The sequence below is a fragment of the Geotrypetes seraphini genome, chromosome 10 (genome assembly GCF_902459505.1).
Source record: "Geotrypetes seraphini chromosome 10, aGeoSer1.1, whole genome shotgun sequence".
Classification (NCBI taxonomy): domain Eukaryota; kingdom Metazoa; phylum Chordata; class Amphibia; order Gymnophiona; family Dermophiidae; genus Geotrypetes; species Geotrypetes seraphini.
The window spans coordinates 75,643,982-75,671,947 of record NC_047093.1 but is presented as its reverse complement, the minus strand read 5'-3'; the positions used below and the strand labels follow the sequence as shown (position 1 = coordinate 75,671,947).

Below are 27,966 nucleotides of genomic sequence, written 5' to 3'. Positions count from 1 at the left end.
AGCTATTGACACAGAAGGTGCTATTTGTATTGCTTTAAAGAATAATCATTTGCTTTAAGTTAGGGAATAAGACAGCTTCAGAGAAAGTATCAAGCCATATAAGAAGTAGGTGTCAACAAATAACTTTGTCTTAAGCAATTTTTTAAAAAGTGGAGTATTCTGCACATAATCTTATTTGTATGCCACTAATAATTTGTTTGAGGCACAAACGTGAAACTAATAGTAAATATATTAAAAATACGTTTTGTGAAATTCAGTTATAAACAGGGATTCATCCAGACTTTTTTGATTTTTAGTATGTCAGCTATATTTATGTATATTTGGTCTGGATGAATCCCTGCTTATAACTGAATTTCACAAAACGTATTTTTAACATAATCTTATTTGACCAGATAACTTGTTCCATAATGCCATCCCAGCGATCGTGAACATTTTCATTCCTGTAGATTCATAGTTTATATTTGTAAGTGACTGATACTAATTTCATATTACTAACTAATCGTAAGGCTTTGCCAGGTCTATATATCTATGTATATTGTTCTTCTATACAAACTGTTTTAATACTTTTTTTTATTAAGTGGCATATCAAATAAATCAAATCATTTAATAGAAACAGAGAAAAATGAAGGCAGATAAAGAACATTGAACTGTCTAGTCCAGTGTTTCTCAACTCGGTCTTGGAGCACCCCCATTGCCAGTCAGGTTTTTAAGATATCCACAATGAATATGAATGAAAGAAATTTGCATATAATGGAGATAGTTTATGCATATTCATTGTGGCTATCCTAAAAACCTGACTGGCAAGGGGGGTGCTCCAGGACCGTGTTGAGAAACACTGATCTAGTCTGCCTCTCCTTGCCATCTACTATCCCTTCCTCTTTCTTAGAGATCTAGTGTCCAGCTTCTAATGCTTGATCCTGATACAAAATCACAGAGCATGACAACAATTGGATTTTTGAATTACTTAGGGCTCCTTTTACTAAACAGTGCTAGAGGTTTTTACCGCGGGCCAACGTGGTAAATGCTCCAATGCTCATAGAATTCCTATGAGTGTGGGAGCATTTACCTCGCTAGCCCATACGAAAATCCTCTAGTGCCGTTTAGTAAAACCCAGCGTTAATGTCATTTTAGGGTAAATTCTCAAAGCGTTGCTGAAATTTTGATGCTAAGCATGAATTTTATAATGGCAGCTGTGTACACATCTGCCGTGATAGAATACTAGCAGAAGTCTTCATTTTGCATGCTTAACTTCAGGTGTGAGCAAGTGGCGTAGTAAGGGAGAGTGGGGGGGAAGGGGGGCGAACTGACCCTGGTGCCGTCTTGGTTGGAACACCAGCACCTCTCCACCCCTATGCCATGCTCGCACCTTTCTTTCTCTGCCCCCCCCCCCCCCTCCATATCTCTCTAAAATCTTCACCAGCATGCACAACTACTCTAGTCTTCTCCTTCTGAAATCACTTCTGGCTCACTGGGCCAGGAAGTGATATTAGAGAAAAAACCAACGCCAGCGCGTGCAGTGGGCCGGAGGAGCCGCTCACTTTGGTAAAGATTTATGAGGCACGGGGTGGGTGAGAAGGGAGGGTGCGAGTGTGGCGTGGTGGCACAGAAGGAGCGAGGATGGGAAGTTGGTGTAGAAAGAGTGGGGGGAGCGGAGAGGAGGGGCGGTGCAACGCCCTAGGAGTCTCCCACCCTCACTACACCACTGGCTTTGACACGCAGCTCCTGATTGGTGTAGCCCTATTTTACTACAGGAAGAGGAGGTCGGAGCAGACTGCATATGAGTGAGTCCGAGATTCACAAACCACAAATTCGCGAGAGAACACTTTATTCTATAACCTGTGCACATAACTGCCTGGCCCCCCCAAAAAAAACAAACAAACATGTTTCAAGTTTATTAAGGCTTGATATACCGCTTTTCATTGCCAAAATGATTTACAACATTACATATCTAAAAAAATTTTTAAACAACAGAAATGTAGACAAAGATGTAAATACATAGGTAAACAAGTTTCGTGAACAACTATAACACACACAACAGGGCAAAGGGAAGGGTTACATTGCTAAAATAAAAGGGTGGTAGGAAAGGGAAAAACAAAAGGGCAAGCTCTGTTGTAAAGGATAAGTTCAAAATCTAGGTCTCGTATGCTTTTTTTAAAGAGAGAGGTTTTAAGCATTGATTTGAATTTGGAGAGGTTGGATTCACGCCTAAGAGCAAGTGGAAGTGCATTTCACAGCATTGTGGCTACCACTGAAAATATTGTTTGTGTGAGTGGTGTCAAAAAATAAATGCCTAATAGAGGGAACTACAAGAATAGATTGTTGGATGGTTCGAAGTGGTCTTGATGTTGACGCTGGAATTTGAGGAATCCTGTATGGAAGTCATGGAACCAAACAAGCTCAGCAGTGATTAGATGGCAACTCTAGAAAATACGAAGCAAAAGCCAGTGCTGGGCAGACTTCTACAGTCTGTGCCCTGAAAATGGTAAAGACAAATTAAGTATGCAGATATAGAATCAGACCTTATGAATTTATCTTGTTGGACAGACTGGATAGACTGTACTGGTCTTTATCTATCATCATCTAATATGTTAATGTTATGTTATAGAATAGCGACCAAGGGCTAGATTCACTAACCCTCCGATCCGTGTCCGATCCGTGGGCGATTGGAGGCAGGCCGACCGATTCATCAACCATCCGCATGCAAATGGGGGCGATCGGAGGCACGCCCCCCCCAACTGACTGCACGAATCGGTAGAGCCCTGACAGTAGTGACAGGAGAAGCAGTCTCCTGTCACTGCTGTCAGGGCTTCTGCCGGCTTTTTACATTTTTAAAAAATTGGGTAGATATTTTGCGTGTTAATAAAATAAAATAAAAACAAGCTATGAAGCTTTAAGATTCAGTCTTATAAATTTCTTCTGCAATTGTAGGCCGGTGATCCTGATGGCAATAGTCATTCATTCCCCCTAGGTAGATAATGAAGAGAAAGTCCTGAAGTTGTAAATTAAGCTGATCCATGTTAGGCCTCAGTACTCAGCTATTGACCTTCTTTGCCAGATTTCAGTGGAGGCTTGCTATAACACTTTCCTTGTAGCTTGGTCTTCTATGTGGGAGAAGTCACCTCTGGATAAACTTGAAATGGAAGTCTTCAACAATTGTTAAAAGAAGTTCTACAAAAGTGAAAACCAGCAAAATTAGTTAACACATGCTACCATCTTCAACATTGTTTATAATTTGGGCCTTATACTTGTGCAGGCCACAGACCAGTCAGTCTCTGCATTAATATTATCTTCTTTCCCAATGTGTTTAATGTTCTTATTGACTCTGGTGACAGTCCAGTAAATTCTGTTGTTTGTGTATATTTATGTGTATATATATATCTCTATATAATATATATATATATTGCGTGTATATATCTTATCTTATACTATAATAAAATGCTAAGCGTGCATGCGCACTCCTACCTGCATGTTCCGTGATCCGTATGTCTGTGGCAGTCAGGAGTGTGCATGCGCGCTTACAACGGCTCCATATTCGTGGTCTGGCCGGCTAACTTTCAATCCACACCCGAACTTTATCCTGAGAGGCACCTTTAAACTTAAAAAACGGCAAGATACGACGTGGAGGGGGAGGGAAATGCTGCTGCTGCACCACATACCCACACTCATCTAAATTCAAAAGATCGTGAGTTGCTCAGTGCACAAGGAGTTTAGCTTTCTGCAGTACTCCAAGGGACGGCCTGGCCGACTCATTTTCAATCCACGACCGAAATTTATTTCAAAGCCGCGGCAGGTGGGAATCCTGAGAGGAGCCGCTGGGTACCTTTACACACAAAAAAAAAATCTAGCAAGGGACGAAGTGGAGAGGGAGGGAAATACCGCTACTGCATCACATATCCGCTCTCACTTAATTCAAAGATCGTGCAGTACTCTAACGAGCAAAATACCCTTACAGCTGGAACACTTCCGTGGTAATAGCATGCGCATTCAACAGTTGCTGGCGAAGGCACCAATATTGAAGAAAAGGTTGTTTGTTGTTTTTTTAAAAAAGCAGTTTGCTGGGCAGGAAAAAATACTTGCATTTTTTTTGGGTGAAGGGTGTGTGCTGGGGAAGCTGTTAACTATCGTGCATTGATTTAGGTAAAAGGCAGGGGGGGTGCTGGGGAAGGGGCCCAGGGAGCAATCTTGCTTTGTTATGGGGGACTATCTTGCTTTCCATTGGGGGGAGGGGTGTGATTGGTGGTAAAAGGAAGGGAGAAGGGCTACTGCTGGACAGGGAGGGCAGGGAACGGGTGCTGCTGGACATGGGGAAGAGACAGAAAGAAAGACAGACAGACGGGCCAGGGAGAATGAAAGAGAAAGAAAGAAATTCCTAAGTCTACACATCTATTCTAGCACCCGTTAATGTAACGGGCTAAAAAAACTAGTATATATATATACAGTCAAACCTCAGTTTGCGAGTAACGCGGTTTGTGAGTCTTTTGCAAGATGAGCAAAACACTCGAGCAAACTTTAACTCACAAACCGAGTGTTGACTTGGTATGTGAGCATGTCACTCAACCCCGGAAACTGGCTTCTCTCCTCCCGTGCGGCCCATCCCCAAACCCTTACGTCCATCGGACACCGGCATGCACTAACCCACAGGACATACGCGTGCTGGTGCAGAAAGAGCCTGCCACTAATCTTCTTTGCTGGGCTGCCGCGGGGCCTTGAGTATCTGCACATGCTCAAGGCCTTCTGGCTCCCACCCTCTCCGAGATTCTTATGAGAATCCAACAATCTCATGAGAATCTCAGAGAGTGGGAGCCAGAAGGCTTTGAGCATGCGCAGATGCTCAAGGCCCCGCGGCAGCCCAGCATAGAAGATCAGTGGCGAGTCCTACTCAAAGACGTTCAGCACAAACAACAGCAGCCACCCCTCCATCTGGCTTGTCCTGGTGTCAAGGAGAGAACGTTGTGTGCCCAAGCTCGGGTGTGGTGGGAGACGGGGAGAATCATGCGCCCACCCTTTGTTCCTCTGCACTGCCTCTTCATACCTTGTCGGGTATTGCTGGAGGTAAGGGTTTGGGGGAGGGCCGTGGGGGGAGAGAAGCCGGTTCCCGGGGTGGGTGGGGTGGAAGCGAGCAGCGCCAGTGGCCTCAAGGGGTGTGTGTGTGTGTGTGTCTGTCTGTTTTGGGGATGTGGAACGAATCATCCGAGTTTCCCTTACTTCCTATGAGGAAACTCGCTTTGATATACGAGCACTTTGGTTTACGAGCATGCTTCTTGAATCATTTGGCATCAGTGATGAAGTTCTGAAATGGTTTGAATCTTTTCTTTCCAATCGCTCTTCAACAGTCTATTTTAATAACGAACATTCTAAACCCTTCTCATCCTCATATGGAATCCCACAAGGCTCCATTCTTTCACCTCTTCTCTTCAATATTTTTTTGTCCCCATTTTTAAATATCTGCCAATCTATCGGTTTCACTGTTTTTGCTTACGCCGATGACATCCAACTATTGCACCCCATTGATCCAGGAAACCCAGATGAAATACTAACAATCAATAAGAAATTAGACTCAATAAAAAAATGGCTCAATACCAACAAATTAGCCTTAAATATAAAAAAAACAAAATCTATGCTATTCTCTTGGAAAAAGGACATTTCATTGGACACTGCCTTTGTCCTAGACAACGTTCCCTTAGATTCTGTTTCATCGTTAAAAATTTTAGGTATCATCGTGGACGACAAGCTTTCGTTTCATGAAAACATAGGGAATACAGTTAAATCATGTTTCTTTAAATTTTGTATGATACGTTCTATGTCCAAGTTTCTTAAACCTAAGTCTATCAACATATTGATTCACTCGTTGATTATTTCCAAAATCGATTATTGCAATTCCCTTTTTTTTTAATATACCACAAAAAGAAAAAAGGAGGTTTCAAATTATCCAAAATACCGCAATCAAACTAATCTACAATGCAAAAAAATTTGACCATGTTACCCCTCTGCTGATAGATTCCCATTGGCTTCCAATTGCACATCGAATTTCGTTCAAAATATTACTACTAGTTTTTAAATCTATGACCTATAATGAACCCCAGTTCATTACTAGAATGCTCATTCCATACAACGTTTCACGGACCCTCCGTTCAGCTTCAAACAATCTATTAACAGTTCCATCTTTGAAAATAATTGGAACTAGAAGACAAGACATGTTTTCAATTATCGCCCCTATGTTGTGGAACTCTATGCCCCAGTACATTAGAGACATAAAGGACCTCTTTTCTTTTAAAAAAGCTTTAAAAACTTATCTTTTCAAGGATGCTTTTAATATATGACCCCCAGACTTAGATTTTTTTTTTTCTTTGTCCATGGGCTTGACATCCTACAACTTTTTTTTTTTCTCTCCCTCCCTTGAGTTATTTTCCCTTTAATGTATTTCTTCCTCTACAAACATATTGTAACTTTCCCCCTTAATCCTCACGGTTCATGTATATTAACCCAGTATGTTTTTATTTAAAGTCAGTGTATTTGTATTTCTATTTTACTTGATTTGTACATCGCTTAGATATTCAATAAGCCAGTGGTTCCCAACCCTGTCCTGGAGGACCACCAAGCCAGTCGGGTTTTCAGGATAACCCTAATGAATATGCATGAGAGAGGTCTACATAGAATGGAAGTGCCAGGCATGCAAATCTGCTCCATGCAAATTCATTAGGGCTATCCTGAAAACCCGAGTGTCTTGGTGGTCCTCCAGGACCGGGTTGGGAACCACTGCAATAAGCGATTTATCAAGCACTAATAAAACTTGAAACTTGAAACTTCTGTAACGAAGTATAAAGTACCAATTCTTTACTGTGGTAACTGGGATAAAATCATTCTTGCTTATCGTAGCAGTGTATAATCATAGTTTACATTCTTCACTTTCCTTTTCCACTTTATACATACATTCTAGGCAACCTACAATTTCCTATCTCTCTATAAATGCAGCTAACATTGTATTAGTGACTTGCTGACATCCATATTATCCCTACTATATCAATTAACTATTGTTTTGTTATTAACACAACTCTCACAATAGCAGCTAACAAATTGCAATGAATCAGAAATTTTTTCCTAATACATTTTCTTCAAACCACTTTTTTAAATCATGCTTATAATATTTTCTCTGTTATAGCTTCAACATGACTGGCTATTCAATGACTGGAATCCAATTCCACAACTTCTACAACCATAAACTTCCAGCTTTGTTTATAACAAAAATTTTTTTTACCAAACCTTAAATTGATTAGGGATGGTAAAGATCCTCAGAGGGTTACACTACTCCTGTGGTTCACGTGAAACAAATCACTGAACCCAATCTTCATTGGATCAAATCTTGATTAATTCTTTTGTTTAAATCTACTATTTCATTAGTATAAATATAGTTTTTTTTATTTTGTAGTATATCTTTTTCTTAAAGTACTTAGCTTAAATGGCTTTAAACATGCCCATGTTTCAGATTATTTTCGTCAGGGTTGAGGCTCCCGATTTAAATCAACTTAGTTGAATGCACATCTTGGAACTGTGCATACATTTCAGCACCATATATCGAATTTGGGGTTAATTTTGTATCTGGGGAGAGCTGAGTTTGTTGCTTTCTGGTTCTCAGTGGCTCTGGGTTGTTGGAACCCTATTATTTTCTCAGCAGCAGCTCCTATTTACACAATTTCTTCAACATCTAGGATGGGAGTTTTAGTTCCAAATCCCTCAGCTCCTTTATACAATTCAAAACATAACTTTTAGGGCGCCTTTTACTAAGCTGCGATAGCGTTTTTAGCGCATGCAGAATTTTAGCGCACGCTAAACCCATGCTACGCAGCTAGAACTAACGCAAGCTCAATGCTGGCATTAGCATCTAGCACACGCGGCAATTCTGCGCGCACTAAGCACGTGCTAAAACCGCTATCGCAGCTTAGTAAAAGGAACCTTTAATCTCTGACATTATGGCTTTCTAAATTAAACAACTGTGCATAGAAATATGGTGCTAATTCTTGATGGATTCTTACATAATTTCAAGAATATTTATACACTTCATAGAATTCTCCAATCCTCTTAAAGCTACCTCCCCTTTTATATTTTGCTTTGGAATAATAAATATAAGAACATAAGAATAGCCATGTATACCATCCAGACCAGGTGATTTATCACTTTTAAACTTGTCGATTTAGCTTAGTACATTTTCCAGATTCACCAAGTTTTCTTTCAGTTCCTCTGCATCTTCACCCTTGAAAACCATTTCTGGTTCAGATAGATTTCTTATATCTTCTTCCGTAAAGACCGAAGAAATTAATCTATTCAGTCTCTCTGCTATGGCCTTATCCTCCTTGAGCACCCCTTTTGCTCCCTGATCATCCAGTGGTCCCATAGATTCCCTCACCGGTTTTCTGCTTCTGATGTACCTAAAAAAATTATTATGAGTTTTTACCTCTTTTGCAAGTTTCTCTTCATATTCTTTCTTAGCTTTCTTTATCAGTGCTTTGTATCTATGTTGCCAGCGCTTGTGGCTCTTCTTATTTTCATAATTCAGATCCTTTTTCCATTCTTTAAAGGATATTTTTTTTTTTGGCTTTACTAGCCTCTTTCACTTCACTTTTTAACCATGCCGGCTCTCGTTTCCTCTTCTGTGCACCTTTTCTAATACATAGAATACATCTGGTCTGGGCTTCCACGATGGTATTTTTAAATAACATCCAAGCCTGGTTTACAGTCCTAATTTTTGCAACTGATCCTTTTAGCTTCTTTTTAACCATTTTCCTCATTATATCATAGTCGCCCTTTCAAAAATTAAATGCCTCTACAGTAGATTTCTTTTGTGATATCACTCCAGGTATCAGCTCAAATTTGATCATGTTATGATCACTGTTTCCCAGCGGACCCAACACAGTTAACTGCTGTACTATGCTTTGCATTCCACTAAGCACCAAATCTAAAATAGCTCCCCCTCTTGTCGGTTCCTGGACCAGTTGCTCCAAAAAGCAATCATTTATGACATCTAGGAATTTTACCTCTCTAGCACTCCATGATGTAACATTTAACGAGCAGCACTGGTTTCTGTTCCTTATGGCCAAACATAAACTGACTTTGTTTTAAAAAAAAAGTTTGAGCACTGCTCCTAACTTTAAATCTTCTAACTGTTTCAATTTAGGTTCTACCTCTGGTAAAACACTTCACTTTTAAAACTATTGGAAAGGGTTGTATAATCTTATTAACTAGTTCAAAAATGTGCTTTTATTTTTATTTTTTAATGGAGACAAAGGCCCTCTTTTACTAAGGTACACTAACCGATTAGCGCGTGCTAATCGAATTAGCATGCGCTAAACGCTAACGTGTTCATGTTAGTCTATGGATGCATTAGCGCTTAGTGCACACTAATTCAATTAGCACACGCTAATCGGTTAGCGCACCTTAGTAAAAGAGGGGTAAGCCAGACCCTGATCTGCCTTCCAGAAACTATCTCTAGCAAAAGGTTCAAGCTTACAAATCTGCTCATTCTCATGGTGGCCAATACAGGTCACTAGTACCTGGCCAAAACCCAAAGCGTAGCAACATTCCATGCTACCTATCCAGGGCAAGCAGAGGCTTCCCTCAAGTCTTAATAACAAACTATGGACTTTTCCTCCAGGAATTTGTCCAAACCTTTCTTAAAACCAGCTATGCTATCCACTTTTACCATAATCTCTGGCAATGCGTTCCAGAGCTTAATTATTCTCTGATGAAAAAAATATTTCCTCTTATTGGTTTTAAAAATATTTCCCTGCAATTTCATTGGGTGCTCCCTAGTCTTTGTAATTTTTGACAGAGTGAAAAATCAATCCGCTTATACCTGTTATACTCCGCTCAGGGTTATGTAGGCTTTAATCATATCTCCCCTCAGCCTTCTCTTTTCCAAGCTGAAGAGCCCTAACATTTTTAGTCTTTCCTCATACGAGAGGCGTTCCATCCCATTTATCATCTTGGTTGCTCTTCTTTGAACCTTTTCTAGTGCCTCTATATCTTTCTTGAGATAAGGAGACCAGAATTGAATGCAATACTCCAGGTGAGGTTGCATCATGGACTGATACAGAGGCATTATTATATTATTAGGCCCTTTTTTACTAAGGTGCGCTAACCGATTAGCGCGCGCTAATATATTTAGCGCACGTTAAATGCTAATGCGTGCATGTTAGTCTATGGATGCGCTAATTTGATTAGCACGCACTAATCGGTTAGCGCACATTAGTAAAAGAGAAGGTAAGTCTTGAAAACCATCCCTTTTTTAATAGTTCCTAAAGTGTGAGAGCTATGGTCATAAATTGGCCTCTTTGAAAATTTTCTAGGGCTGAGTAGGTACATGATGTTTTACTCAAAATTTCACTAAACTCTAAAATTTAGGAACATAAACGCGGGGCAGATATAAGGAAGCGAAAACAAGTTTGGAGCCTAGCACTGATTTTCAGCATTAGGCTCATAAAACTAGGCAAACAAATGACAGGCCAAAATTTATGGATAGAACTTTTAACATTCTAAATTAAGATGTCTTTTAAGCTGAAAAATTCTGTTCCTGTTTGTCTAAAAATAGGGTGCAAATTGAGGAAGCTAGGGCCCTCTTTTACTAAGGTGCACTAATCAATTTAGCACACGCTAAACGCTAACGCATGCAATGCTAGTCTATGGACACGTTAGCATTTAGCACGCGCTAATTCGATTAGCGTGTGCTGATCGATTAGCGCACCTTAGTAAAAGAGGAGGTAAGTTAGGAATATAAATTTAGAAGCTCAGTATTTTCTGACTATTAGGCCCATTATGTACATCCGTATGCCATCTGCACATGCACTGTAAATGTTGTTATTTACATTTGGCGATGCTTTTAAAATAGCTCCCTAAATGCCATGTATGTATAAGGGTTAAAACGGATGACTAGTGGAAACACATATGCATTAGTCCAGAGAATGACGCAGGAATTCATTTTTCTGTTCCATCCTGATGAGTTCTTTTCCTATCCCTGCACCATTCCCGCAAGCTCTGTCCTCACCTGCACAAACCCCAAACACTTAAAAATCCTAAGTGTTCGAAGCTTGTGCAGCTAAGGCAGAGCTTACAGAAATGGGACAGGGACAGCGCCAAAACCCACAGGGATGCGACGGAGAAATTGAGTTCCTCTATTTTAAACAAGACATCTAGGCTAGCTGGGCTAGGAGATAGAACAATGGAAGTACAATAATGCAATCTACAAGGAAAAGCAAGCTTTGTATTTTTTCTTACTTTGTATACTTAAACACAGAATAATAAAGATACTGACAGCACCAGTGCTACATGTATTTTGACTGATTTCTGCAGGTTTTTGCAAGTCCAACAGAATGTAAACATTGATGTCAACAGCAGTGACTTCAGCAGTAGATAACTTGTGAATACATGTTTGCATTACTGATTAATTTATGGAGACCTTTCATATATACTAAGAGGCAGTGTTATCAGAAAATATGAATTTTTATTATTGTTAAGTGGCGTCTGGTCAGTCTTCCAGACAAATTTGTGCAATTTGCTAAGTGGAATTGGCAGTAAGACAGAGATAGGGTGTTGCTGAAGGGCATGGTGACATACATCTAGCATCTAAACAGGCAGCACTGACATTTCTACAGGACTGGCAAAAGACAGTCTAAGAATTTCTCTTGGTGGTGGACCATAGTGGATTTTAATTTAAGTGGGATTTTGAGGGGGGGGGGGGGCAAAAGCAAGACTAGGAGCCAATCCATTTCAGAAAAGTGCCTTAATTATTCAAGAAGACATTAAAAGGAGAATAACTATAGCATTTTATACCATGGTTGGCTCTGTGGGTGCTTTGGGTGTCTTTAACAAATGTTTTCATTTTGCCCAAGGAGGATTGATTTGTGATGCGTTGAGGCCCCCCCCCCCCAATTCTGAAAAGTAACTCCTATGTTTTTCAGTATGGGGTCCTTTTACTTTTTCTTTTGGGGTCCTTTTCCTGGAGGGACAATATCAAGTTTTATAACTCAGTACTAAAAAAAGCAAGGAACGTCTGTGGTGATAAAATTTCCAGATCCAACAACCAGAGTAGCACAGTGTTTAACATCTGGTGCACCTTAACTTCTAAAAACAACTCCACCATTCCCCCCTCCTCCCCATCAGCAGACGGCCTAGCAAAATTCTTCAACGAAAAGATCACTACCATAAGGAGCTCCTTCCATCCAGCAGTCTCTTACAACTCTATGGCCCCCAACGACTCTAACCCTATCCCAGCAGACAGATCCTGGACTACTTTCGAACTCGTATCCGAATCCCAGGTCTCAAAACTCTGCCTCAAACTGAAATCCTGCAAATGTGCCCTGAATCCATTCCTTTCCTACCTGTACGAGAATATTCCCGCGCAGACCATCTCATCCCTCACCAGTCTTATAAACTCTGCTTTACTATCGGGCCTATTCTCCGCAGAAATGGGACATATTGCCTTGTCCCCATTACTGAAAAAAGCTGATCTTGACTCTTCCTCTCCTTCTAACTACCGTCCCATAGCAAACATCCCTCTCCTGACTAAAATGCTAGAGGCCATCATTTCCACCCAGCTCTCATCCTACCTAGAGAGATTCTCCATTCTCTTACCTTACCAATACGGCTTCAGACCCAACCAGCACCGAATCCCTACTGGTCTCATTAATTTCAAAGGTGCAACAATTACACTCTCGTAATAAGTTTGCTGTCCTATTACAATTCAAGTTCTCTGCAGCTTTTGATGTCGTCCACCACGATATTCTAATTTATCAAGTTTCTGAGCTAGGCATCGACTCCACTGTCTTAGAGTGGTTCTCAAACTTCTTATGTTCCCACTCCTACACTGTCAACACAAATGGCACCACATCCGCTCCTTGGAAACCGACTTGCGGAGTCCCGCAGGGATCATCCCTATCCCCTATTCTCTTCAACATCTACATGTCTTCCCAGAAACTCTTCCATCTATCTTCCCTTGAAACAATCTATACTTATGCCAACGACATCCTTGTCCTTCTTGAGACACTCGAACCTTACCAACCTCTCTGAGAACATAACAGCCTGCATAACGAAACTCCAATCCTGGTCCCTATCAGTTCAAATGAAACTGAATGAGTCCAAAATGAAACTTCTCTGGCTCAGTCCAAAATTAGAACAGCTGCCCATCCTCTTCGCATTGCCCTCTGGCGCCACACTGCAGCTTGAGTTCTAGGCATCATCATCGACTCTTCTCTTTCCTTCAACGACCACCTCAACTCCCTGGTAAAATCATGCTTTTTCAGCCTCCACATGCTGAGGAAAGTGAGATCCTTCTTCCGTCAACAACATTTTGCCGTACTTGTTCAATACATCATCCTTTCCAAACTAGACTATTGTAATTCCATCTACCTAAGTCTAACTAAAAAAAGTCTTAAAGACTTCAACTAATTCAGAACACTGCGGCCAAGTTGATTTTCGCAAAACGTAAATTTGGCCATGTTTCCCCACTTTTGTCCAAACTCCACTGGCTCCCAATAACTTCCAGGGTTCATTTTAAATGCTCCTGCCTAGCTTTTAAAATCCTATACGGCATCCTCCCTCCCCTAATCTCACTATCTTGGAACTCCTCGAGTCCTGCCAATACCAGGCCCACCCTAAAACTTAAACTATCCTTCCCCTCACTATGTGGGAAAATTGGGAAAATCTCTCTTCAGAATCACAGGGCTTTGGAATAACCTGACCCCACTACGGAATCAGGTCTCCTAACTATTCCGTAAGCACCTGAAAACTAGGCTTCCCCCCTATACTCAACCACCAAACCCAATGTTTTATACCTTCCTTTATTAAGCTCTTGTAAACCGTGCTGAGCTCTATATTTCATGGAGAGGATGCGGTATATAAACTTAAGGTTTAGTTTACTAAGGCACGCTAAACGCTAACGCGTCCATTATATCCTATGGACATATTAGTACCTGTTAGCATTTAGCGTGTGCTAAGACACACTAGTGCGCCTTAATAAAGGACCCCTATGTTTCACTATTCAGAGCTTGTCTAGATTTAATTCTGAACCCAGAAGGTTCTATATGATTTAAACAGTACAAGTCAGCAACTCAGAAGCATAGATGATTTCTAAAGTATTTGATCTCAGGTGGGCTTGGAATCCAACTTTTTAAGTATGCTTTGTATTTCTGAATCGGGGTGACTCTAAATCAGCATCTTGCCTAATAACTGAGTATATATTCGTATTTTATATTTTAATTTCCTCTTTACTCTGTTTTCTTTTCTTTATTTCAATTGATGGCATTCCTTTTATAAACTGCTTTGATGTATGGTTTACAAAAGGCAGTATATCAATAGAAATAAACCATAAACCACAAAATATGTTCTGCTAAGTTAATGCCAAGTCCAAGGCTATATGAAAGAATTATTTGCATTATGAAAAATCTTTCTGCACATTACCATCTGTTGAAACTGGAAAATCTGTGTTTAGTTTACACTTAAAATTGAAAACTTCTCTTGCTATAATCTAAGATAATGTGTTAAAAATTGGAAAAGAGTTGCTTTAAAAATATGAGCCATATCAGGTGAAGGCACCCTGAGATGACCCAGAAAGTCTGGCTTTCAACGTCATTTGGGCTATTAAGAGCTTGAACGCTGGACAAAATCTATTGATAAAATGATCCTCGGGTCCAGCTTATGAGCATCCAGAGCTTCAAAAGATAGAACAGCCATCAAGTTCTTAATGATCCGTCTACAATATGATCTTCATTAAAAGCAGAAGCAAAATTGGCCATAGGGGATTCACAGAGAACTTGGACTGTGATCGCAGCAGTCTTGCATGTACTGATTGTCTAGAAAAAATGTAATTCCATACTTGTGGGTAAGGAGCAATCTCTAGTAGCACCTGTAACAAGAATTAAAGCTGATGAAATTTTCCGTAGTAAGATCCTCTTGAGAGATGGCAGAGGGACTCACAGGAAAAATAAATTGTGACAGGAGATTCAGTAGTGATAGGGTACAAAGTTGAGAAGCAACCATGAGGAGAGGTAAATTTTTTGTTTTCTAGGTACCTCAGACTTCAGTGATGTCCAGAAAGTTCCGTGGTGGACACGAAAAGTGATGAGCAATTCGTGTATAATGTAAAAGCCAAAACAGAGAGGAGTAAAAAAAAAAAAAAAGGGATAAGCACAGAGAATTCATAGTAGCACAAAGGCATGGGGAAATTAGATTGGTTGGTATCTGTGCCATTGCACCAGAAGTGAAATTGGGTAGACTAATTGGGTCTAATGGTCCTCACTGCTTGTCATATTCATTCAAGAGCAGAGGCAACCCCCTCCCCCCTCAAAACCCCACTTAAATTAAAATCCACTGTGGTCCACCACCAAGAGAAATTCTCAAGTAAACTTAGGCATCGCTAGGCGTTCTTGAGGTAGGCACCGGCATATTAGGCAAGGTTTTACATGGCCTAATTTACTCGTGCCTATCTCAAATGCCTAGTAATGCCTAAGTCTGCATCACTAGGCGTCACACAGATATCCGCACACAACTCTAATTAGCAATTAATACAAATTTAAAAAAAATGTTTTAATGCTGTGGTCAATTACCATGCCGTTTAACTCATTAAAAAACAATTAAGTTACATTAAAAGTTTAGTTAGGCATCGCTAGGCATCCGTGACTAGGGCGCCGTTTATAGAATCAGGCCTCCAGGCTCAGATTCTATAAATGGCATCGCCGGCAGCAGCCGGTTAAGAAAAGGTCACCGATCACATGTCAATCACACAATGGCGCCGTTTATAGAATCGCAGCTTCATGAAAGGTGGGCGCAGAAATGTAGGTCAGGGTTTTCAAGGCCTACAACTGGTGCCTACCTTTCATGTGAATCGTGGCTATGGAGGCGCTTTATGATGCCTAACACCACTTCCGACATTAGCCATGCCTACAGTGGCATTAGGCATTGTAAAGTGGCTCTGTAGCTGCAATACATTTTTTTCTTAAACGCTATTATTTATTTTTTTAAACAGCGTTTTGCACTTAAGTTAGGTGCCGGTAGGGTGCCTATCTTAAGTCACCGTTTACAGAATATGGGTCTAAGTGCTTAACACGCTTTAGTAAAAAGGCCTCTAGTTTTGTTTTGTTTTTCAATTACTGAAATGGCATCTACCTTTTTTCATTTTATCAAAGGGCAACTGCCAAACCAGTATTGGTCCTTCTTCCAGTCTTGGGCTTGACCTGGTTGTGTGGCGTCCTAGTCCACTTTAGTATTGTTTGGGCTTACATCTTTATTGTGCTCAACTCCTTCCAGGTAAGTTAATGACATTTCTTACTTTTAAAAAAATAAAATAAAAAGCCACTAAAGTTTAATTGAATTAATTTTTTAATGCAAACATACAAAAAAATACAGCAAAGCGAATGGCAACTTTACAAAATAGTGTCCATATGTAGAAAAAAAAAAGGTATGAGAAGAAAGGAGAGAAAAAGAAGAGGCCTGGGTAAGAGACCTTAAATCTGAGTTTGACGGTTGAGGCTTGTTAAAGAACCAACTTTTGGCCTGCTTTTTAAATGCAGAGCATGAGGATTCCATCCCTATTGCCAGTGGTAAAGTGTTCCATAGTTTTTGTCTTGTGTAGCTAAGTGCTATCTTTGGGGGTGGGAGAGGGTCAGTGGCCATTGGGAGAGAGTAGGGGTCATGCCTTCATCCTTCCAGTGGTCATCTGGTCTTTTTGGACATCTTTTTGGCACTTATTTGTTGTTAAAAAATCCAAACTGTGCCCTAGACATTTTCTAAAATGTTCGATTATTGCAGAAAAATGTCCAAATCATAAGTCCGCCTTAGTCCCGCCAAAATCACACATCTAACATGCCCCCTATAGATTTAGACACACTGCAGACTATCACCATAGAAATTGTTCTAGAAAAGGGTTTCAAAAATAGCAAATTGGACATTTTTTGTCATCAAACCCTTCCATCTGCCCCTTTATGCTACATTTGGACGTTTGTTTTGAAAATGAGCCTCAAAGTAGTGTGTTCAGGTAGAGATAAATCCAGCCTCATCAATTATGCAGATGAAAAGGTATAAACTGAAACAAATATAATTTATTCAGTACTGATGACCAGTAAGGCTGCTTTGGAGCAACATAATGACACAAGTTCTCTTTCCTGTAGCTGTCAATGTACATATTTTTTGCCAGTACACAGAAGGGCTCTTTCATATAGGAATCTTGCATATTAGCTTCTCAGATGCATTTTCCAGATATGCTAATAAAAGTTAGTGATTAGAATATTTATTCTATAAAGAGTGCAGGGCTTTTAAAGCAGCGCTGAATGCGAATATAAAGAAAATAACAATTTGTTAGGAATGCAGGTAGATGATTAATGAAACTGAATTTTATCCTCCGTTCAGCCTTGTACTAGTTACTAAATGGAAATGATGCATTCAATTATTCAGAAATCATATCTACATCCTTTGGTGGGGGATTTTTTTTGTATTTCATAAACATTTTTCTACATATAGAAAGGAAAGTAGAGTGCTTTAGAAAAACTAAATAGCAATCTCGAATTACAAAAGAGAACGTTCTATCGTTCTGCTGTCTGCTGCAACAATGCTATGCAAGAGATCTAATTATGGTATACTTTAATAATTTTTCGAAACATTGGCACTCCATTTAATTTGAAACAAACATAGATAACAACAATACAATTATGGGCCTTATTTCATTTTTTTCTATTGTCTTTTATTGAACTGATATTTCAGTGTACTTTTATGTGAAAACTTTGCAACCGCCTCCATGACAGGAACTTCTGCTTGGTGCGCTGCTGTACGGTCTCTTCAACAGAGGGAAGGAAAACATCTGTAGGTCATATCTGATTCAACTGAGGCAGCATCAGAAAAAAGGGTTTGTCCAAAATCTCAGAGATCTAGTAGCAGAGGACCAGTTGACTGAAAAGTTCTCAGCTCAACCAAGAAGGGAATGATGTGGAGCCCGTGAAAGTTACAAGTTTCTTCCACATAGTCACCCCTAAGTTCAACACACTTGGCACTCTGTGTCTGAAGTTTCTATAACCTTTCCAAAAAGTACTCTGATGTCTGGTCACTGAAATACTGCTCTACTGCTGCACCTGCCTCCGAATCACTTGGAAATTGTCATCCTTTCAAACTCTTTTTAAGGTTTGGAAACAGCAAATGGTCAGATGGAGCAAGAACTGGTGAGTAGGCTGGACGGTCTATGCACTGAAAACCCAACTGCGTCAAAACATCCATCGTTTTACCAGCCATGTGAGCAGGTGCATTGTCTTGCAAAAAAACTCCTTCCTGCAACTTCCCTCTCCTTTTTTTCTAATGCCTTCTTTAATTGGCACAGCAAGTTATAGTAGTATTCTGTATTAACTATATGGCCTCTTGGAAGATAGTCATTACAACACCTGCCTGGTTCCAAAACACTGTGGCCATGACCTTTCCTGCTGACCTTTAGGTCTTGAACTTCCTTGGCCATGGAGAACCTACATGGAATATTTCTTTCGCTCAGGATCATAGTGGTGTAACCTTGTTTCATCAACAGTAACTAGTAGGAAGGGGTGTATGGAACTGTAACAGATGATAGATATGAGGGTGTTCCCAAATGTAAAGCACTATTTATTTATTTGTTTGTTTGTTCACTTTATCTATACCATTCTCCCAGGGGAGCTTGGAACGGTTTACATGAATTTATTCAGATACTCAAGCATTTTTCCCTGTCTGTCCCAGCGGGCTCACAATCTATTTAATACAGTATACCTGGGGCAAGTCTGATAAAGATGGTAAAACAAAGTTTACAAAGCATGGTAAAAATATAATATGACAAAACATGGTATGGTGAGACATAGCATGGTGAGCATAGTTCAGTAAAACATAGCATGATAAACACAGTATTGCAATGAGCAGTGTGACAGGGTGTGGTAGAACATTGGATGACAAAACATGGTCAGACATAGAATGAAACACATCATCACTTGAGACAAGACAGTGGGGAGTCGAGCCCTTTGTCAGAAGGTCCAGGGAATTTGTGTTGGCGCACTCTCATAGAGGGTGAGGGGAAGAGGTGATGAGTTTGTATTGCCTTCCTGAAGTTCAGTAGTTAACATAAGAATAGCCTTACTGGGTCAGACCAATGATCCATCACGCCCAGTAGCCCATTCTCACGGTGGCAAATCCAGGTCACTAGTACCTAGCCAAAACCCAAAGAGTAGCAACATTCCATGCTACCGAACCAGGGCAAGCAGTGGCTTGCCCCATGTCTTTTTAAATAACAGACTATGGACTTTTCCTCCAGGAAATTGTCCAAACCCTTCTTTTTAAAAAAATTTTTTAACAAATTTCAATTATCTTATCAAGCATAAATCTTGTACAGAAAAGATTGATACAGTCCAATACATTTCAGGAAAACAAAAATATATGAAGAAACTAATCATTCTCAAATCCACTATTTAGATCCAAGATTATGTAGAGCAGTTTTATAATGATAATTCTAGAATAAACTAGAAAAAAACAAGGGGAAATTGCATCATCTGACATCTGGTTCCCAGAGACTATCAATCATTTAAAAGCGCTAAACTTCATACTCCTTCAAGGCATTTCATGGATAGAAAAGCAGTTAGATGAGAAGGTTCAAGAAATACATATTTCAAAGATTAATATCTCACTATACAGTACATTTACATGGATATCTCAAATAAAAAGTCCCTCCTATGAGAGAAACTCCTTGTTTCAAAATAAAAATTGACACCTTTGCTTTTGTGTATCCCAAGAGACATAGATAGGCAGTGGAATGCTTTTTTGTTTGGGGGGGACCAAAAAGCTCAGCCCTAGACCCCGTCCCAGACCTTCCCAAGCTCCTCCCCAGACCTCACCCCCATAATAATAGTACTAATTGTAAACACCATTTCTTCCATTCATTTTTCATATACACACAATATAATCTTATTAATAATACACAATGGTAATCACAAAATTAGACTACACAAAGTGCACTCTTTTTCCCCTCCCCAGCACTGCACAGCATTCCTTCCTCTCTCCTCCACCCCCATGTGCAATGTCTTCTTCATTCTCTCTCATTCCCTCCCTTGCTGCAAAGGGAGTGGGGAAAGAGAGAGAGAGATCCAGGGTGCCTCTCTCTCACCCCTTCTACTGCCACATCCAATTTTTCTCCCTCTATTATCCCCGGACTGTGTGCAGCATCTTTCGCCCCTCTCCACTAGCCCCATGTCCAACATTTCTGCTTCTATCACCCCTCTCCAGCTCCATGCCACATCTCTTCCTCTATTTCCTCCACTACCATGTCCAACATTCCTCTCTCTTGCATCCATTTGTCCCACTGTTTCCTCTCCACAACTACATCCAACATTTCTCCCTCTTATCTCTTTCTACTTCACTCCTCTCCCATCACCATGTCCAATAATTATCCTCTTTCTTCCTTTCCCCATATACACCATCTCTTTCCCTCTCACTCACACCCATGCTTAACAATTCTCCCTTTCTATTCCCTCCCCCACCTCAGCATCTTTTTCTCCCATCCTTCCATCCTATGTCCCAAGTTCATGCCCTCTCCCTTCTGTGAACCAAGTTCATTCCCCATCCCAAGAGTATATATACCTGTGTTCCAGCTGGCTCTAAAACATCCAAGCACATCTTTTTTCATAAAGCCACAGGCAGCAGCAGAGTATGTCCAGAGGTCCTGGTGTGCTCCCAAGTGTGCCATCTCTCACATTTCAAAGTCCATATTGCCTCTGCCTTTTCCTAGCCATGTCTTCTCTTCCTTCTCTGCTTTCCCTGAGTTGCCCATCTCTCCCTCCCCTTTCTGTCCCCTCCCCAAATCTTTCTCCCTCTCCCCATCTTGCCCCCTTCACATCCATTTCTCCTCCCCCATGCCTTCTCTCAAGTCCATTTCTCCCTCTCTTCCTCTGTCCATCTCTCCCTACCCCTTCTGTCCCCTCCCTGAATCTCTCTCTCCCCCCCATCTTACCCCACCACATCCATTTCTCCCTTCCCTCATGTCTATCTCTCTCTCTCTTACTTCCTCTGTCCATATCTCTCCCTTCCCCCAGTCCCATATGCTCCTCCCTTCTACACCTAGCTATCGGCCAGCATGCCTGCTGGTCGGCACTGTGTAACGCACCCCTGCTGGCATTGACTTCTCCCCCCTCCTCCCTCCCACCTGCTCACCCGCTCACTGCATCTAACTTCTTTAAAAAGCTCTGCGACACCTTTCCACTGGCCTCAGCGCCTTCTCTACATTGCGGCCAGCCCTAGCAGAAACAGGAAGTTGTCAGAAAGGGCTGGCCACAGTGGAGAGAAGATGCCAAGGCCAGCAGCAGAGCAGTGCAGTGCTTTTCAAAGAAGTTAAACGCAGCGGGTGAGTGAGCAGGCGGGAGGGAGGAGTAGATGCCGGCAGGGGCGTATTAGAGAGGCACACTGGCCGGTAGCAAGCTCCCAGCCTCGCAAGAAGTGGGGGGTTTTCCCACACACACACAGGATCACCTACAGGAGGGAAAATTTGGGGGGAGGCCATGGCCCCTGGGCCCCCCCCCCCATTCTAGGAATATCTGGACCTTAAATCCCCAAAATTCTTTATGTCTGTTTTTAAAGAACATTTTCAAAATTCACATTTTATCTGGCAAAAGTGCCACCGAAGCCACTAATGTTGAGGATTTAGCTACCTCTTTATGAGAGGTCTCCAAAATAGTTGAAATGTCCAACCGTTCTTCATTTTGATTTTGATTAGGAATTTGCTGGTCTTGCGACCTCCTAATAGGTAAATAATAAACCTGAGAAAAAGGAGGAATTGATTCTTCTGGAACTAACAGTACTTCCAAAAAATATCATTTCAACAACTCCCTTGGCGTCACTGAAAACACCTGAGGGAAGTTCAGGAAATGTAAATTATTATTCTGAGAACTATTTTCAAACAGTTCTATTTTCTTTTTCAAGTGCATATTATCTTTAATTATAACATCCTGAGTTTGGCATATCTCACTTAAGTCCTTATCATATTTATCAAGCTGAAGTTTTAAAGAATCCATTTCAACTTTTAATTCTTTCAGTTCTTCTTACTGCTTTTTAGTTCTTCCTTCTAGACTCAGAATTTGAGGGCACAATGGTTTATTCAAATTAGCCATTAACGGCCTCTTTTACAACAGCCCCGAAGCCCTTTAAATCTCTATGGACTTCGGGGCCATTAGCGCAGCGCAGCCGCTAGCGTGGCTTTATAAAAGAGGCCGTAAGACCCATAAAGATTCAAGACTTACTTCAATAGGTTTAATCAAGGAATAATTTTGCAACAGTTATAGACTGCTCACCAATCTGATTCTCATCCCGATTGCTTCCATTGGGATCCTGCTCCTTCTCAGCAATTGGCAAAATCATAGAGGAGAATCTAGGCCTACTGATGTTACCACTAAAGCCTCCATGACAGGAGCTGCCACCAAAGTTAGTGTATCCCAAACCCGCTTCGGAGGAGGAGGAGGCGTTCTATAGTCAGGGCTCAGTGTGGTATCCAGCCCTGGGAGATCTGCCGTGCCTCTGCTCCATGCTGGCATCTCCAACAGGCATCCCTCTGATGTCATCTCAATCTGTAACCTCTTCAAAAAATTATCCAACGAGCCCAGCTGCGCGGACTTGGGGCACTGCAAGGCTCCAGCGGCACTCCTACCATGTCGCTTCAGCAAGGAGAAAAGAGTTCCCCATATACCCAGGAAAACTACAAGTTGGAGGAAAAACCCCAGAAGAGACCTTCCACACATCAGGTGAGTGTGGCCATCTTGGATTTGATTATATTTATGTCCAAACCCTTCTTAAATCTAGCTACACTATCCATTCATACCACAACTTCTGGCAATGCGTTCCAGAGCTTAACTATTCTCTGAGTGAAAAAATATTTCCTCCTATTGGTTTTAAAAGTATTTCCTTGTAACTTCGAGTGTCCCCTAGCCTTTTTAATTTTTGACAGAGTGAAGAATTGATCCATTTGTACCCGTTCTACTCAGGATTTTGTAGACGTCAATCATATCTCCCCTAAGCCATCTCTTTTCCAAGCTGAAGAGCTCTAACCTTTTTAGTCTTTAGGAGTTCCATCCCCTTTATCATCTTGGTCACTCTTCTTTGAACCTTTTTTTAGTGCCTCTAAATCTTTCTTGAGATAAGGAGACCAGAATTGAACAAAGTGCTCCAGGTGAGGTTGCACCATGGAGTGATACAGAGATATTATAATATTCTTAGTTTTAACCATCCCTTTTTAAATAATTCCTAGCATCTTGTTTGCTTTTTTGGCTACTGCCGCACATTGGGTGGAAGGTTTCATTGTATTATCTACAATGACACCCAGATCATATTCTTGTGCGCTAACCCCCAAAGTGGACCCTAGTATCCGGAACTGACATCAGTATTGAATCTACTTTTAAAATGGGTTTTTTTTTTCAGCTCAGTTCTGTTATGGTCTGAGACTGCCAGGCTTCTTTAGGTGTCTACGGCATCTGTCTGTGATAATAGACTCACTAGTACCCTTTCTGTACAGTTTGACAAGTAGATGTGTGCCTTCCGAAATGAAGACTGAGAAGCCATTTACAAACTGGAAATATCTGCATGCTGCACATGGATCATATTTTAAAAATTAGATCTTGAAATTATTCTTAAAATGTTTTTCGGCTGGTAATGGAAACATGGAACTAGCTTACTTCAGGAAGTATATGAGCTGTCTCAGTTAAATGTGAGCAAACCTGGACCAGTGGGATATACTTAATTTTATTTTATGCCTCATTCAAATTGTTTACAAGTGGGCAGTATCTTGAATTACTTGATTGCATATTGATCATTAAGAATTTGCTCTCTTTTGGAAGTGAGACAGCGATATCGACAGACCGCAGAGAGGGAGAAGAACTTGCTGCACAACGAGCATCAGCTGTTTTCCAAGAACAACTTTTCACTATGTGAACTCCTGGAATTGTCAGAGGAACGGCAGAACTTATCTTCAATAGTTTCCTCAGCAGGTATTGTGGTAAATTTTGCGATAGCTCCTTTAAAGAAACCCCCAGTGGTAGACCTGAATTCTATTTGGGAAGCGATTTCTGAATTACAATCCTCATTGGGAACTCAGATGAAGAATTTAACTACTTACTGCTCTGGAATACTATCGGAATCATTGAATACTCAGCAAAGAGTTGAAAAAATCAAAATAAATTTAGCTGAACAAAAACAAAAAGTGGAATCTATGGGGATACAAAATCAATTATTGATGAAAGACAATGGAAATATTAACTTTAAACTAGAAATGTTGGAGAATGCATCAAGAAGAAATAACTTGAGGCTAATTAATTTTCCAAAATTAATAACTATATCTACTCTTGATATGTTCAAGAGGTATCTTACAGAGAACTTGAAGATTCCTCAAAATGTGCATCTCCCAGCTTCAAAAATTTACTATCTCCCGGAAGGGAAGAAGAAAACACCTGAAGATCAACAAGCCCCAGAAATGAACATGTTGAATTTAACAAATATTTTGGAGAGCTCAGATTCTGAGAGGATGAGAGTTGCTATACTTTTTGTTCAGTTAGCGTTAGACTTGGATAGAGATTGGCTCTTGAAAATCTTTTTTAAGTATAAAGATAAACTATTCCTAGATCAGAAAGTTAGAATGTATCCGGATGTTTCCAGAGATACTCAAAAAAAGAGGAACCAATTTCTCCTTTTAAGGCCTTAAAACCTGGGGGTACTTTTATATTTAGGTTTCCATGTAAATGTTGTGTTAAGTTCCAAGGAGTTAAATATATTTTTTGTGAGTCATCACAGCTTTCAAGGTTTATAATGGGTAAAGATGTGATTTCTGCAAGTATCCCCGCTAAATCTCAGGAGGAAGGCTCAAAAATTTAAAACTAGGTTAGCTATCAGGAACGCTATTCAGTTTTCTTATGAAGATTTGATAAAAATTATGATTTATCCGACTTTTTAAAGCTATCTCCCCTACATATTGTGGACTAACAATTGAGCAATATAAAATATTCTGTTATTTGGAACTTCTTTCCTTTTTTGTAAATAGTTAAGACACTGCTTATTTGGAATGATGTTTGTGAACATATACCGTATTTTCACGCATATAACGCGCGCGCTATACACGATTTTACAAACCGTGCATAATCGTGCGCGTTATAGGTGTGAGCGCGTTGTACAATTTTTTTTTTCATTCCGATCCGGCATCCCCCCTGCGAACCGGCATCCTCCCCCCCCGCTCGCGTCACCCCCCTCCCCCGCAATCCTACATCTCCCCCAGCACCGCAAAACATCTCTTACCCGATTGGGCACCGGCACCAGCACCAATGCACAGGACGTGCCAGTGCCCGAAGATCCTCCCTCGTTGGGCTGGGCTGGGCGGTGAGAGGGAGATCCTCCTTCTTCCTTGTGCCGGGCTGGACTGGGCTTTGAGCATTTGTGCATGCTCAAAGCCTTCTGGTCTCGAGAATCTCGGAGAGAGCGAGACCAGAAGGCTTTGAGCATGCGCAAATGCTCAAAGCCCAGTCCAGCCCGGCACAAGGAAGAAGGAGGATCTCCCTCGCACCGCCCAGCCCAGCAACAACGAGGGAGGATCTTCAGGCACTGGCACTGGCACGTCCTGTGCATTGGTGCTGGTGCCCGATCGGGTAAGAGATGTTTTGCAGTGCTGGGGGGGATGTAGGATCGTGGGGGAGGGGGGTGACGCGAGCGGGGGGAGGATACCGGTTCGCAGGCCAGAAGAGTAAGCGGGAGTGGGAGGAGGTTATAGCAGCATGCGCAGTATACGCATGTGCATGCTATATAAAATTTTTTTTACAGAAATGTTTTGGACCCGCGCACTATACGTGTATGCGTGTTATACACGTATGCGCGTTATATGAGTGAAAATACGGTAAATAATTGAGATGTAATAAAGATAAAAGTAAAAAAAAAAAAAAAAAGAAAGAAAAGAATTTGCTCTTTTCCACATGGTCAGAACAGAGCACTGAAAATAATTAATTGATGCTGACTCCCAGCCTCATTCTTCTATCACCCATCTTCACACCAGATCTTTGGTGTCAGAAATGAGAGATTTATACATCCATGGAAAGGATTTACACTTGTAAATAATTTCAGATGATGCTAGAATCTCTGTTTTAGAAAATTAATGCACCTCATCTTTGGTTAATTCATATGGTGGTCCTAATCAGAACCTACTTTTCTTGAAGATCAATATGGCTGCTTGTGTTCATTCTGTAGGAAGAAATACTCAGGAAAGTGATCTTTAGTCTGTTGCATGAAATAAATACAAACCTATGCATTCTTGAATTGCGAATGACTTGGTCTGAGAGCTTTACTTTCAATATATGTATATCTGATGTTTTACAGGATGGATTATAGAACAGTTAAGGTACCTTTGGTAGTATCCTACTCCTTGATGGACACAAAGCAATCTAGTTTCCAGGATATTTTTAATGAATATGCATGACTAGGTTTGCATGCTCTCGACAAGATGTATGTAAACATATATAATGAATATTTATAATATCATTCACACTATCACCAGGGGCTCCTTTTACGAAGCCGCGTTAGCGACTTTATCGCACGCACATTTTTTAGCGCGCACTAACTCCCGCGCTAGCCAAAAAACTACCACCTGCTCAAGAGGAGGCGGTAGCGGCTAGCGCGGCTGGCAAATTAACGCGCGCCATTACGCGCATTAAACTACTAATGCAGCTTTGTAAAAGGAGCCCTAGAAAATCACTGATTGTATGTAAAAATTTTCCACCAAATAAACACAAGTCCACTCTGAGATAAATCCTTATTCAAAATATTTTGAAAAAAATATTTTTTTAATTAATTTTTTTTTAATTATGTTTTCAAAATATCATTTTGAATGAGGATTTATCTCAGTGTCAGTGTAGACTTGTGTTTATTTGGTGGAATGAATATTTATAAGATATTCTGAAAACCTGACTAGTTTGTAGAACTACAGAGCTGGCACTGAATATCCATTATAGACTTTTACGATAATGTATAGTGAAATAGGCCATAAAACTTAAAATTCCTGAAAAGCCTCTTTTATCAAAGATCCCGCTTCTCCTTCATCAAAGACTCCCCTATAAATGTGGATTCTCACATTTATATTCATCAAGCCCTCCTCTACACGTACTGTCCTTTTGGTACAAGATAAGTAAAGGATGAGCCTAGACCAGAAAATTGGTTTCTTGGTCACAAACCCTTACACTGAAGATTGGGGATTCTTTTTCAAATATCCAATATTGTAAGTTGTTTCTAAATAATTTTCATTCTTGAAATTAAGTTTTTCTGCAAAATAAATTAGTAGATAGTAATTATTTAAAGAGATTGTATCCTTATAAATGAATTAATAATAGATTATGGTAAACATACACAATACGAGAGAGGTGATGAGGGTAGATGTTTGTACTTGACAAGGCATGATACAGGAAAAAAGGTACAGATGAAGAGAATAGTTATGAATGAAAAGTATGGTGTTTATACAAAGAGCTTATGTGTAAAGACAGCATAAGAACAGAGAAAACTTGGTTTCATTTTTGTCAAACGCGCTACAGGCAGCTGCGTTTGGAATGAAAAACTTGGGGCTAAGGCAGTGAGGTTCTGAAAGTATGTTACAAGGGACCACTAAAATGTTCTCAGCTCAACCAAGAAGAGAATGATGTGGAGCCATGAAACTCACATGTTGTTCCACACTTTTCTTGACGCTTTTCATTTCATATCATTGAAACAAAAAGTGTCAAGAAAAGTGTGGAATAACTTGTAAGTGGTGGTGTAGCAAGGGTGAGAGGTGCCCGGGGCAGTGTCGCCCCTCCTCTTCCCTTGTCTGTTCCCCCTCCCCCGGCTCCTTCTCTGATCCTGCCTGCCGCGTGCATCCCCCGCTGTTCCTTCCCCGCTCAGGCCTGCCATGTGTGCCCCCTCCCTCTCCTTCCTTTCCAACGTACCTCTAGT

The 27,966-nt window shown here is 40.7% G+C and overlaps 1 protein-coding gene across 11 annotated transcripts in view; it reads left to right on the top strand.

Moving 5' to 3' along the window:
- The window catches only part of ADGRD2 (adhesion G protein-coupled receptor D2), a 408,458-nt gene that overhangs the window by 268,551 nt on the left and 111,941 nt on the right, over nucleotides 1-27,966 (top strand). For all 11 annotated transcript variants that reach the window (XR_004540974.1, XM_033962424.1, XM_033962423.1 and 8 more), the window contains one exon: nucleotides 16,170-16,290. Coding sequence is in view for 10 of the 11 variants with exons in the window: in XM_033962424.1 (XP_033818315.1) it covers nucleotides 16,170-16,290 (121 nt within the window). In the remaining variant the exon portion in view is untranslated. The remainder of the gene's footprint in view (nucleotides 1-16,169; nucleotides 16,291-27,966) is intronic.